Source organism: Panthera pardus, unplaced genomic scaffold (genome assembly GCF_024362965.1).
Source record: "Panthera pardus isolate Hobbes unplaced genomic scaffold, ASM2436296v1 HiC_scaffold_4, whole genome shotgun sequence".
Taxonomy (NCBI): Eukaryota; Metazoa; Chordata; class Mammalia; order Carnivora; family Felidae; genus Panthera; species Panthera pardus.
Window position 1 is genome coordinate 11,099,159 of NW_026526969.1, and position 13,761 is coordinate 11,112,919.

The 13,761-nt window shown below is 48.0% G+C and overlaps 1 protein-coding gene across 3 annotated transcripts in view; it reads right to left on the minus strand.

Moving 5' to 3' along the window:
* The window catches only part of LOC109251205 (radial spoke head 10 homolog B-like), a 60,190-nt gene that overhangs the window by 19,193 nt on the left and 27,236 nt on the right, over nt 1-13,761 (minus strand). For 2 of the 3 annotated variants that reach the window (XM_019422593.2, XM_019422590.2), the window contains exons 11-17: nt 13,170-13,359; nt 11,389-11,503; nt 10,308-10,387; nt 10,057-10,205; nt 7,548-7,655; nt 2,987-3,118; nt 1,368-1,493 (exon numbers count right to left, since the gene is read on the minus strand). In XM_019422593.2, coding sequence (XP_019278138.2) covers nt 1,368-1,493; nt 2,987-3,118; nt 7,548-7,655; nt 10,057-10,205; nt 10,308-10,387; nt 11,389-11,503; nt 13,170-13,359 — 900 coding nt within the window. The remainder of the gene's footprint in view (nt 1-1,367; nt 1,494-2,986; nt 3,119-7,547; nt 7,656-10,056; nt 10,206-10,307; nt 10,388-11,388; nt 11,504-13,169; nt 13,360-13,761) is intronic. The other variant, XM_019422591.2, reaches the window with a different exon arrangement.

A 13,761-nucleotide genomic window follows, 5' to 3' on the forward strand; every position in this document is an offset into this window, starting at 1 on the left:
GTACCTACGTTCAGATATTGACAGTGTTAGTTACCATATATATATATGCTGTTCACACCCACATGTCTGCCTCCACATAGATCTGGCCCTTGAACTCCAGACTTGTGTCTCCATCTGTGCCACTTGGACGTCTGCTCCGGCACCTTAAGCCAACGTGTCCAAAACCAGCGCCCTAATTTTGCCCCCAAACTCCTGTCCCCCGCCCCAGCCTTGTCCTTCACGGCAAACGGCAACCACATCTTCCAGTCCTTCAGGCCAAAAAGCTTTGAATCATTCTGTCTTTTGTCATCTCTCCCTCTCAGACTTCACAGCTTTCCACAGGCCTGCACATAATTCCAAGAGCTTCCTTACTGATTTGCCAACAGTGAAGACCCGGCGGGCCTACTGATCCTGTGCCCCAGGGCCCTCCCGTCCCGCTCAGAATGAAAGCTGGGTCCTCACGACGGCCAGTGCCCTCCTGGTCCAGCCTGCTGCCTCACTGAGCTTAAGTGCCCGGACCCCTCCCATGCCCGGACCCCTCCCGTGCAGCTGCACTGGCTGCTATGCTTTCCTTTCAAAATCCCAAATATGCTTCCACCTTGGGGCCTCGCCCAGACCAGTCTTCCTCCCGATGATCACATGCTTTGCTTCCTCACTTCCTTGTTGCGTGCTCAAATGTCGCTTCATCAGAAGACCCGTCACCGCCTCTCCGTGTCACTCAATCTCCACCACATCGCTCACAGCCTCATGTGAGGAAGTGTGGCACTGTGGTCCTGGGTGCGCATTCTGGAGGTGGACTGTCTGCATAAAGACCCCCAGCTGCACTCCCTACTGGTTCCGTGGCTGCGGGCAGGTTACCTAACCTTTCAGCACCGGGGCTCCCCCCCAGAGATAGTAAGAGTCCCCGACGGGCGTTGGGAGTATTAATTGAGCTCAGACTGGGAAGTGAGCACACCTGGTAAATACCCCAGGAGCCTTGGCCATAACTACCGCTCACTTGTCTCCCTCCACTCGCTGGAATGGCAAGTCTACAAGAGTTCAGGCTCTCGCTTCCCGGCAGATCACCAGTGCACAGAGAGTGCTCGTCACACAGGAGGCACATGAAGCTTACTGATACTGCAAGCAGGTAACCGTTGTTATGAGGTTGGTTGTAAATATGAACCTCTGGGGGCGCCTGGGTGGCTCAGTCGGTTAAGCGTCCGACTTTGGCTCAGGTCATGATCCCACAGTTCGTGGGTTTCAGCCCCACATTGGGCTCTGTGCTGACAGCTCAGAGTTTGGAGCCTGCTTCAGATTCTGTGTCTCCCCGTCTCTCTGTTCCTCCCCTTTTCGCTCTCTCTCTGTCAAAAATAAACACGTAAAAGAAAACTAAGACAACAACAACAAACCTCTGATCTCCTCATTTTGCTGAGGTCAAGCATGGGTCCTAGCTTGCTTGAAGAGGACTTGGTGCTGCTGTCCTGCAGATCAGATTCCCTGCTTGTTCCTACACTTGAACTCCTGTGCTGGATGTTCTGAGCAAGGACAAACACGTAAGAGGATTTTTGGTTGCCATGGAGACACGCACACGATTTTAACAAAGTATAGTTTACAGGTCAGCGACACCCACAGTGTACTACTTGATGATTTTTGACATGTCTACCACCTGTGAAACGCTCCCCTCAGCCAACACAGTGCACATATCCCATCACCCCCAAGTGTCCTGTGCCCCTTAGGAATCCAACCCCCCTTCCCTCATTGTCACCGATCCGCTGTCCCTACGGATTACTTTGCACTTTCTAGAATTTTATGTAATTGGAATCACAACAGGATATACCTTTTTTTTGGTTTGGCTTCTTTCACCCAGCATAATTTTGATGCATCCTTGTTGTATCCTCTATCATGAGTTATTTCATCGCTGAGTTATGTACTCCATCGTGCAAACATAATAGGATTTAGCTTGTTGGACATTTGGAATGACTTACTGAAGACCAGAAGTGAACGTGATCAGATGGTTTCTGAGGACAATCCCTAGACCCGTATTCGCACTCGTTTACTGGAGTGCGAGTGATGCCATCTATCAAATCATGGATGAAACTAAGGTGGATGTTTGTTTCCCTCAGAGCAGAGCCCCAGACTCAGACTGTGGCCCATGACAAGGCTCCCAGATGACCTGGAGATGCCATCAGTCATATCCTCAAGCCGGAGGAGGAGTATCTACTTGGTGGGATGAACTATGAGGTGGAGTGGAACATGAATGAAGCTCTTAGCACACGAGGAGTCCGAGATACATCAGGGGATTTCTGAGAAGTCACCCTTTACACGACAAACAATGATCTTGTACGTGTGGCTCTGAAGAGTTACCCAGCTGTCAGGTTCCACTGGCCCCCAAGATTCTCCCTGTGGGTCCAAATGAACGGCTCGAAAATCAGAAACCTTCTAAGCCTACTTGGCCTGACACCCCCACCCAAAACCAGTCTGTGTCAATCTGCCCCAGCCGCTGGACCCTTTGGTAGGTTGCTGGAGCTGCCCTGATCCGCTGAGGTCTTGCGGTCGAGTCTCCTGTCCAGCAGGCCTGACGTGTGAGCTGGCCCCATCCTGGTACCCACCTGGTAACTCGTGCACACTCAGGAGATATTTCTTAGCGACTTCACTCTGGGACAGGCTCTCCACTCTTGTAAATGCCAGACTGCATAACAACACACTGCGTAACAAAATACCTCAGGCGTTCTAAGCCTCCTGGTCTGCCCAGTGTTTTATTGGCCACGCTGACCTTCTTGTAGGACATCTCCACTAATGTGGCTAGGAGCCTACGCCCCTGGATCACGACCAGGGAACACGTTTTTCCCTAACTTAAAGAAAAAGGCAAGACACATTCTTTCAAAATGTGAAAGGGGGTTTTACGTCTTCTCTTCAGTCTTAACGTTATTTCCTGAAAGGTTACAAAAGCCCAAGATGGTTTTGATGGCACCTTAGCCATTCTGGAATGAAACCATTCCTCGCACTGTAGATTCTAAACTACTATTACCTGACGGGGGCTTCCGTGTTTGTTTCCAGGCAAGTCGTCATTCAGAAAATTCAAGTAGGATTTAGTCATTTGGTCAGTAACAGAGATGAGTGCAAAGCTTAAGAGAGCTTCAAAGAACTCCAGGAAGACCAGCTGAAATATAAGAACATACAAAGGGGCTCACTCATTCTGACCCACCCTGAGGTGGACCAGTGATCCATCTGGCTGTTGGCTTCTGTCTCCAGAGAAAGCCACTTCATTCAGCGCTCAAGTGTCGTGGGTGCACACCGAATGGAAATAAAAACTATGATATTTAAAAGGCTATGCATGGGATGCCTGGGTGGCTCAGTCAGTTAAGCATCCAACTTTGGCTCAGGTCATGATCTCACGGTTCGTGAGTTCGAGCCCCGCGTCGGGCTCTGTGCTGACAGCTCAGAGCCTGGAGCCTGCTTCGGATTCTGTGTCTCCCTCTCACTCTGTCCCTCCCCTGCTCGTGCTCTGTCTCATTCAAAAATAAATTAAATTTAAATTTAAAAGTAAAGACTGTGTGTTCTATTGGTAGATTTGTTAACTCACTTTTCTATTAGAAACATTTTATTTTATATTCACTAATCGAGGACATTTTCTTTATTTTTTAACATTTATTCATTTTTGAGAGACAGAGACAGAGCATAAGTGAGGGAGGGACAAGGAGAGAGGGAGATACAGAATACCAAGCAGGCTCCAGGCTCCGAGCCGTCAGCACAGAGCCTGACGTGGGGCTTGAACCCATCGACTGTGAGGTCATCACCTGAGCCACAGTTGGATGCTCAACTGACTAAGCCGCCCTGGTGCCCCGAGGACAGTCATTTTCAAAAGGGTTTCCTTTTTTCTTGAACAAAAATTGAGGGAAGTGGCATCTAGGAACCGAAGTGACAAGGGCAGGTGTAACCCACTTGGCAGCCACACCCACCCCTACTGTGTGTGCACCTGACACCCGGGCCTGCCCCCACCTGGGCAGCACCTGCCTGCGGGGACGGCTTGCTTGGACTCTGATCGTCCACCAGTCATGTCTGCTGGTCCTGAACCCGGGGCCCTTTGAGTCTGACCCGGAACAGGTCTGCTCATTTGAACAGAGGCGCCAGGCTCAGCAGCAGTGCCCCCTAGGCCAAGAGTGTGCTGACACCCACCCGAGGATGGGTCAAGCTGGTAGATGAGACATCTGCTTAGTTCAAGGGCTGGACACTTTTAGTCTCTTGTGCCCTAATTTGACTCTTCCTGTGACCCTCCCTACCTTGCCCCTGCTCACCACCTGCCAAATTCCCCAAGTGTCCTACCAACATGTCAACCCCCTATTTGCAGAGGCTCTACCATTTGCTGAGTTGCTAAACCTCACTCAGCTTCAGTCTCTTCACCTAGAAGACGTGGTCGATACCATATGCTTTGTCGCAAGGATCGGAGGAGATAATCGGCGTGAAGGGCCTGTCTCAAGTGCTGAATCATTAATGGCTGGGATTTGTAGCTGTTATTTTTTTTTTTTTTAATGTTTGTTTACATATTTTTCAGAGTGGTCACAAGTAGGGGAGGGGCAGAGAGAGAGACACACACAGAATCCAAAGCAGGCTCCAGGCTCCAGGCTCCAGGCTCCGAGCTGTCAGCACAGAGCCTGATGCGGGGCTCGAACTCACGAACTGCAAGTTCACGACTTGAGCCGAAGTCGGACGCTTAACTGACTGAGCCACCCAGGCGCCCCTGTAACTATTAAGCAAAAGCACAGGCCAGCAGGTCCTTGCCCTACCCAGGCACCTACTGTCACCGGTCTTGAGGTGACACCAAACATCCACCTTGGAAGCAGGACCTACAAGAAGGGGTTTGCGTTCTTATTAGCTGTTCTGCTCATGCTACTCCCACATCTTTCCCAGCAGAGAGCAAACTCTGAAGACAACACCATGCCACCTGGCTGTTCCGTAAAACATCAGACGGATAAAATCTTGCCTTAGATTTGCAATCCTAGCCAACTCCGTGGGTCCTGGCTTATGTGTTTGCTTGTCAGTTTGTAGAAAACAGCCTAAAGATTTTGTTCAAGATGAAGTTTTTCTCACAGGTTGGATAAGATCCGAAGGCAACTCACAAGCATCACAAGGTAGAAGTAACACAGAGGCAGGTGAGAAGTTCACACAGCACTGATGCTGGAATGACAAAGCCCTCTGGGGACGCTGGGATGTGGTGAGTGTATTTTATACATAAGAGGACATGAATTTCAAGGAGTGGGGCGGGGAGGCGAGAGGGAAGACTCTTTTGGGCTGAACTGTGTCTCCCAAAAAAAGAGTGGGGAGTCCTAACCCCCAAAACCTCAGAATGTGACCTTATTTGGTAATAATGCCTTTTTAAAATTTTTATTTTTATCAAAAAAAATTTATGTTTATTTTTGAGAGAGACAGAGTGCGAGCAGGGGAGGGGCAGAGAGAGAGGGAGACACAGAATCTGAAGCAGGCTCCAGGCTCCGAGCCGTCAGCACAGAGCCTGACATGGGGCTCAAACCCACAAGCCATGAGATCAAGACCTGAGCCGAAGTTGGATTCTCAACCAAGCCACCTAGGCATCCCTGGTGATGATGTCTTTACAGATCAAGTTAAAATGAGATCATGAGGGTGGGGGACCCAATCCAGCATGGCCACTGTCCTTATAAGAGGGAGATTTGGACACCGACACAGACCCATAGTGGGAAGACAACGTGAAGAGACACGGGGAGAAGATGGCCGTCTACGAGCCAAGGGGAGAGGCCTTTCCCACAGCCCCAGACGGAACCAGTTCTACCTTATTTCTGACGACTCGCTTTCAGAACTGCAGGCAGTACTTTTCTGTTATTCAAGCCCCCCCGAAACGGTGGGGTGGGGTTAGCAAGTTCAAACGTTCTGAGGTAGGAGCCTGACAGGTGTGTTCAGGGGACAGCACAGAGGCAGCTGGGACTCAGCGGTCAGACAAGGACTCAGAAAGATGGAGCCATCAGCGTCTTGAGGGCCTTTACTCCGCCTAAGATGGGAAGCCTGGGGGTGTGAGCAGAGGAGGGACGTGACCTGATTGCTGCCCCGGGGGGTAGGAAGGTAAGAGACAAATGCAAAAGATGAGTTAGGAGCCACTGCAGCTTTCCAGGGGACCGTCGGCGGCTCAGCCGGCGCGGAAGGTGCCATATTCTGGATCCATTCTTCAGGTGGATCTCCTGAAGATGTGAATGTGGGGTAGGAGAGGAAGGAGTCGTTGTGACAATGCCCTGACAACGGAAGGGCTGAGGCCATCAGCGCCCCACTCACGGGAGGCTGAGGTACGCTGGCGGAAGACCGAGATCACACGTTTGGGGTGTGGGACATTCTGGGCTATGGGGAGCATGAGGGGCCACTCCGACTCAGGCCGTCTGGGGCTAGGGAGCGTGGTTTGGGTTGGAGACACCAACTGTGGCCTTGTCTTCAGAAAGGTGGCACTTAAGATCATGAGATGAGAGGACCCCGGACTGAGTCCAGGGCACTTGGACTTGAGTGTGGCAGAAGAGGAGGAACCTGCGAAGAAGCTGGAAAGGAGCCGGCGGTGAGGGAAGGGGAAGACCTGGGACATGGAGGGAAGAACGTGTTGGAGGTGGGAGAGACCGCGTTTCGGGGGCCATGGCAGGGCCATGGACTGGTGTGTACTGGGCAGGACCCCTAGGTGGGCCATCGTGGGAACCCTGGTGACCTGAACACAAATGGTTACAGCCGAGTGGAGGGAGCCACATGGACCCCACCTTTAGGACGTGTCCATGAGACACAAATGCACGGAGTAGACACTCGTGGCGGGAGGTATGGCGTATACCGAAAACACATCAACTAGTTGCCCCACTTCCGTTTGCAGAAGCAAAGACCGAGCCTGGGGAGGGAGACTCGCCCCTCGGCAAGGAGCGCTGAAAACCAAAGATACACCTAATTCACTGGAGGAGACACATGGCCCGCCAGAGAAACATACACGTGTATTAAATCGCTAAATTCTCCAAGAAACAGCATCCTACAGCTGACCCTTGAACAACACAGGTTTGAACCCCGTGGGACCGCTTACATATACATCTTTTCCGACACATACAGGACAGCGGTGTAAAATGTATTCTCTCTTCCTTGATGATTTTCTTAGCGTTTTCTTTTCTCTGGCTTACTTTATTGTAAGAATACAGCGTATAATACAAAATATGTATTAATCGCCTGTGTATGTGATCGGTAAGGCTTCCAGTCCACGGCAGGCAGGTTAAGTTCTGGGGGAGTCTGAAGTTATCCCTGAATTTCTGACTGCGTGGGGGTGTCAGCATCCCCAACTCTGGTGCTGTTCAAGGATCAACTATAGTTTTATATTCTTTTGATTTCACTTCCTGATATCTGAAATATTCTTTTTTATATTAACTCTAGTTTTCTAATATAATCAAGGAGATATAGCTACATAGATACACATGGATATACACACATGTATGTATATATACACATGTGTAGAGCCCTACACATATTTACATATTGGGGTCAGAATGCCTTTCAGTCTAATCTTGGTTCTTGGATTGTATCTGCTCTATTTGTGACACCTCTTGACAAACCTCAAGTTCAAAGTTGCTGTCAATGCCATCATGCATGAAAGGATTATCCTCTGCGATGACCTCCACAAATTTGGCTGGTGTCAATTCTTTATTTATCATTTTAAAGTCCTGTAAAAGAAACAACCGATTCAACTATAATTGCCTATAATTACAGATAGTTACATATTTTAAAAAAAGTTTTTTTAACGTTTATTTATTATTGAGAGACAGAGAGAGAGAGAGACAGAGCATGAACGGGGAAGGGACAGAGAGAGGGAGACACGGAATCTGAAGCAGGCTCCAGGCTCTGAGCTGTCGGCACAGAGCCTGACGTGGGGCTCGAACACACAGACCGTGAGATCATGACCTGAGCCGAAGTCAGACCCTTAACTGACTGAGCCACCCAGGCACCCTGATAGTTACATATTTTTAATGTCAATTTATATCCATATAACATTTTAAGGAGGTGTTCTAGAAATGAGTATCTTTGAAACCGACCCTTTTGAAAAGCATTCTAGATTAACACTGATATTTACCTCTCTAGACCTACCCTAATCCCTCTGCAAGGAAAGTGTTTTTAGAAGCATAAACACAGGGGTGCCCAGGTAGCACAGTTGGTTAAGTGTTCGACTCTTGATCTTGAGTTCATGACCTCACTGTTTGAGGGATCAAACCCAGGGCTGACAGCGCAGAGCCTGCTCGGGATTCTCTCTCTCCCTTTCTCTCTGCCCCTCCCCGACTTGCACTGTCTCTGTCTCTCTCAAAATAAATAAATAAACTTAAAAAAAAAAAAGCATAAACACAGGATGGAGGGTATGATGATCCGGACATGAGATATCAACCCAGCTACACAGGTGGGGAAATGCTGGACGGGGGACCGAGGAACCCGGGATGCCGTGGGCACTCAGGACGGAGACCCCTCTGGAAGTAACACTCCAGGTAGGGCTGAACACACGAAGTCTCGCTGAAAGTCTAGGTGAAGACCCTATCTGCGTCAAAGCTGAAAACAGGTTTGCTTTCTGAGATACTGAACCAGAGAGCATTCAGCCCAGAAAACACCATTTTCACTAAGGTCAGTGCTGCTTTTCAGGATTAGGAGAACGTGCACCTCATAAGGGCTGGCTCCATGCTGGCCCTCCCTCCACTCCGTCCTAAGCACCATGCAAACCAGGTTCCACGTTCTTTTTTTTTTTTTTAATGTTTATTTATCTTTGAGAGAGAGAAACAGAGTGTGAGGGAGACACATACTCAAAAGCAGGCTCCAGGTTCTGAGCTGTCAGCATAGGGCCCCACGTGGGGCTTGAACTCATGAACCACGAGATCATGACCTAGGCTGAAGTCGGACGCTTAACAGACTAAGCCACCCAGGTGCCCCAAGGCTCCTAGGTTTTAATGGAAGGATCGTGCTGACACCACTGGTCCGTCTGAACATCGCTAAAAGGGAACATTCCTGAGGCAAGGTGATAGGAAGTACACAGAACCACCCGTGGCTTTTGTCCGGGCAAGAAAAAAACCCGAATCCATACAAGCCTCTAACTGTCCTGCTTTAGTGGAAATACGGGGAAAAGTAGAACAGGGTAATCAACTCTGATAGGATGCAGCCAGCCCGAAGCGGATGTGTGACCAATTCAGAGGGACAGCTGACCTCGTGTCTTCAGTAAGGGGCCATGAAGAAACGGGGGAGTGAACGAACAGCTGGTACGATACCCGCCAAAGCTCACCTATTCCCAAAAGCTGTTTTCCTGTATTAGACACCAGGCTGCTGTCAGGTTTTCGTATACATACGACACCCTTAGACTTTTCCCTATTCCCTGTTAGTATTCGACCCTTCCCGTTTTATCATTTAACTTCCCACAGGCGTGAATTCAAACAAAAACTACCAAAAGTTGGCATGAGAATACTGTTAAACTAGGTGTTCTCACTAACTTTTAAACTAATAACTCCTTTAAGTTACTTTCTGATGAATAATAATTTTTGTCAATGACACTGGCGTCCCTCCCCACTCCGTCTTCTCTTACACGGCAAGGTCTGCGTTAGCAAAGACACTGTGGCCCCGTCGCCTGGGTCCTTCCCTCACTGGGAAGGAAGCACGTGGAGCCAGTGTTCCCAGACCCCGGAATTACTCGCTTCTGCCCAAAGGGGCCCAGTAAACATTCGTTGGCTATGGAAACCCATCCTGGATCTCACGATGCGTGTGTCGTTTCTAGAACACGTTGCCTTTCTTTAATGAAAACCCAAATGCCTGTTAATATGAAACCAGTCTTGGGGCGCCTGCGTGGCTCAGTCAGTGGAGCGTCCGACTTCGGCTCAGCTCATGATCTCACGGTCCGTGAGTTTGAGCCCCGCGTTGGGCTCTGTGCTGACCGCTCAGAGCCTGGAGCCTGTTTCAGATTCTGTGTCTCTCCCTCTCTCTCTCTGCCCCTCCCCTGTTCATGCTCTGTCTCTCTCGGTCTCAAAAATAAATAAAAACGTTAAAAAAAATTAAAAAAAATATATATATGTGAAACCAGTCTCGGTCACGAGCACTTACTTTCAACATCCAGAGGAAGTGTCGCACCTTCATGGATGGCTCGTGGGGAGGAGCCGCGTGCGGTCTGCAGTAAACCGTGTAAATCTCCCAGCTCTTGTTGATGTGGCTGATGGAATAGAGCGTCCGCTGTTGCCCACTGAATAAATTGCCTAAAAACATAATGCAACGATAAACCGTCAAAAAAGGATTACACAGCTACATTTTGGAAAAAGAAGCGACAGTCAATATAAGGCTGCTGGTTTTGTATTTACCTTTTACGCGGCCGGCATTTGGGTGAATGTTCTCAGTCATCAGTTTGGTAAAACACAGAAAGAGTGATGGGCTTCTGTTTCTGACGAGAAAGATCTAGTCACCTCTCTGTCCAGCAGGTAGAACCTAATTCCTCTCTCCCTGAGTGTGGGGTGGATTTAGTCATTTGCTTCGAACCACGAAGGTACAGAAGGGGAGACACAGTAGGTTTATGGTAGAGCGTCGTGCCTCCCGCCACCGTCACTGAGTGATCGGGACTAACGTCACCAGTACCAAGACAGATCAACACCATGTCCCCCTGATGTGATGGGCTGCCAAGGGTATTTCACCTCTGTGCCGTTCTTGCCCCAAACCCAAGCAAGCCTCAGGGCAATGATGAAAAATATATCAGCAGACCAAAATCAAGGGACATTTTACAAGATAACTGACCAAGAGTTTTCCAAAGCGTCAAGGCCATAAAAGACAAAGGCTGACAAATTATCACAGGTTGTAGGGACCAAGGAGATAGGAGACAACTAAACGCAAGGAACATGGATCAGAAAAGGGACATTATTGGGAAAACCCGGGAAACCCTAATAATGTCCATGACTTAGTTAATGGTATTATACCAACGTTAATTTCTTAACTTCCACAGGTGCATCGTGGTCGTGTACAATGTCATTGTTAAGGGTGTGTAGGAACTCAAGTACTAACATGGCAACACTCCTGGAAAACTTATTTCCAAATAAAAAAAGACAGGGGATCAATTTTTCTCTGACAGGGGATCAATCAATTTATTATTCCCCATCTGAGAAAGATGGGGAAATTCGGGCCTGAGGAAGGGCTAGTGTTGACTATTTCTGATCAAAACCCTGAGAGCAAGTTTCAACATTGAAACACGACTCACCTCGGAAGGGGCTTCAGAAGTGTAATCTGGCATCCGATGGTTTTGTGGTTAATATTTGTGAAACGCTTTTGTTTCTGGCCCTTCCCTTCGGGAGTATGTAAAAGTAGTAACACACGTCAAAGAAAAGTGGGCACCACTGCAGCTCAGGACTGATTAGGTCTCCCATGCCCTCTCCGAGCTTCAGAAGTGGTACTTACTGGAATTCTTTGTGATGGATGTGGTAAGCCAATTGCAGGAGGTAATTCAGAAATGTTCTCAAAAGTATTGTTGTAAATGGAGAATGAATTTCTTCAACCGGAATGTCATTATTGGCTACAATAAAGGAAATTGGAAAGGATGCCTAGCACTTTGTTTTTAATCGAGGTAGAACTGACGTATAACGTTGTATTAGTTTCCCGTGTACGACGCCATTCACTAGGTGCTGCAACATGACCGCCACAGTAAGACTGGTTGACACCCTTCGCCTACGTAGTTACAAAAATTTCTCCTTTATTCTGGCGGTGAGGACTTTTAAGATTGACCTTCTTAGCAACTTTTAAATAACCTTATTTTTAACTATAGTCACCATGCCGCACGTTACATCCCCATGACTTATTTTGTAGCTGGAAGTTTATACCTTTTGACCCCCTTCACCCATCTCTTCGATCCCTCCCCTCTGGCAACCACTACTCTGTTCTCTGTATCTGTGAGCTTGTTTCTGTGTTCTTTAATTTTTATTTAATTATTTTTAATATTTCATTATTTACTTTGAGAGAGCTTCAAGTGGAAGAGGAGCAGAGAGAGAGAGTGGGAGAGGGAGAATCCCAAGCCAGATCTGAGCTGTCCGCACAGAGCCCCACAAGGAACTCGGTCCCACGAACCATGAGATCATGACCTGACCCGGAATCAAGAGGTGGATGCTTAAACCACTGGGCCACCCAGGTGCCCCTTCTTTGTTTTTTCAGATTTAACATACAAGCAAGATCCTATGCTATTTGTCTCTTATTTCACTTAGCATAACACCCTCAAGGTCCATCCGCGTTGGTTGCAAATGTCAAGACTGCATTCTTGATGCCTCGTATTTTCTAAAACCTTCTATTTTATTTGCTCCTGGTATACAAGTCAAAGAAGTGAGTGTGACAGAGTACCTTTTCTCGTAGTGAATACTATGAACAGCGTAAACACACCCACCTAAAACTTAAGTACCGCACGAAAGACCTAGTCACTTTTCAGGAAAGTTGCAAGAGACCCTGTCCCAGTGTCTTTCGGAGTTTGGCGTGGTCGGAGCCACATTTGATTCTAAGGGTGACTCTGACTCTAAATGGACTCAAAATCTGTGTCCGACACTTACATTTCAAGTAAATAAGTGTCAGTCCTGATATTTTGTTTTCCCAGTAGATAATTTGAGGTTGTCAAGGCCTGCTTCCCAGAATCCGGCTGAAAGGAACAGAACCTTCAAAGTTGTTAAATCTATCGCCATGAACTTTCTAATTTGAAATCAAGCCCGAGCCCACGTCCAGTGTTTTCTCGGCTACTGGCCCTCCCTGATCCTCTCTGCTTCGGACCTCACAATTTACTGGGTTGTTTTAAACTACAGATCAGAGGCAGGCAAACTTTTCTGCCAAGAGCCACACGGTAAATATCTTTAGGTTTTGCGGGCCACAACCCCTCAGTTCTGACATGACGGGGCAAAAACAGCCACAGACAATGCATGAGGAAATGGACATGGCTGTGTTCCAATAAAACTTTATTTATAAGAACAGGCAGGGGGCTGGCCCTGGCTCACAGGCCCTGCTGTAGATGGTCTTTTACCGTTGCCATTATTTCACGAGAGTGTCTCAGGTACATTTGAAGCACCTTGAGAAGATGGTGTGTTGATTTCTGGAACGTGTCTCCCGGGATTTGCCTTCGTCACTCCCTCCACATTTCCTGACTGGTTTCACGGTGACATGTCACACCAATCTTTAACCCAAAAGACCTGAAGGACCGGGACACTCACCGCTTAATACCCTGTCCATATCAGCAAGAGTTATATTATGGTGATGAAATTTGCAATCTTTTAGAAACCTCCAGAAGTGAAGCTTTGTCATCAGAAAGGTGTTATCCAGAGAGCGATCACATCCTAGGCTGCTGTAGAAGCTATAGATTCTTCTTAATTCTGTAATATTTCTTAAGACAGCATATTCCACCTACAAAGAGAAAGCCATGCACGTCTTAATCTTACCTAATAAGAACAAAAGAGAGACAACACCTGCTTTATAAATTAAATGAGATAATACAAGTGAAGTAATAGCATTTACCATTGACCACTATGAGGGCTCAGCAAATGTTGTATTTTCCCTGCTCATCCCCAGGTCAATAAAATGCAATTTCTGAATAACATTAAAAAATGTGCTGTTATCGGGAGAGACCGGGTGGCTCAGTCAGTCAAGCGTCCAAGTCTTGGTTTTGGCTCAGGTCATGATCTCGTGGCTTTGGGTTCAAGCCCCATTGGCAATCTACGCTGGGCGGGGAGCCTAAGATTCTCTCCCTCCCTCTCCCTCCAACCCCCCTCCCCCGCTCACACTCTCTAAAATTAAAAAAAAAAAAAA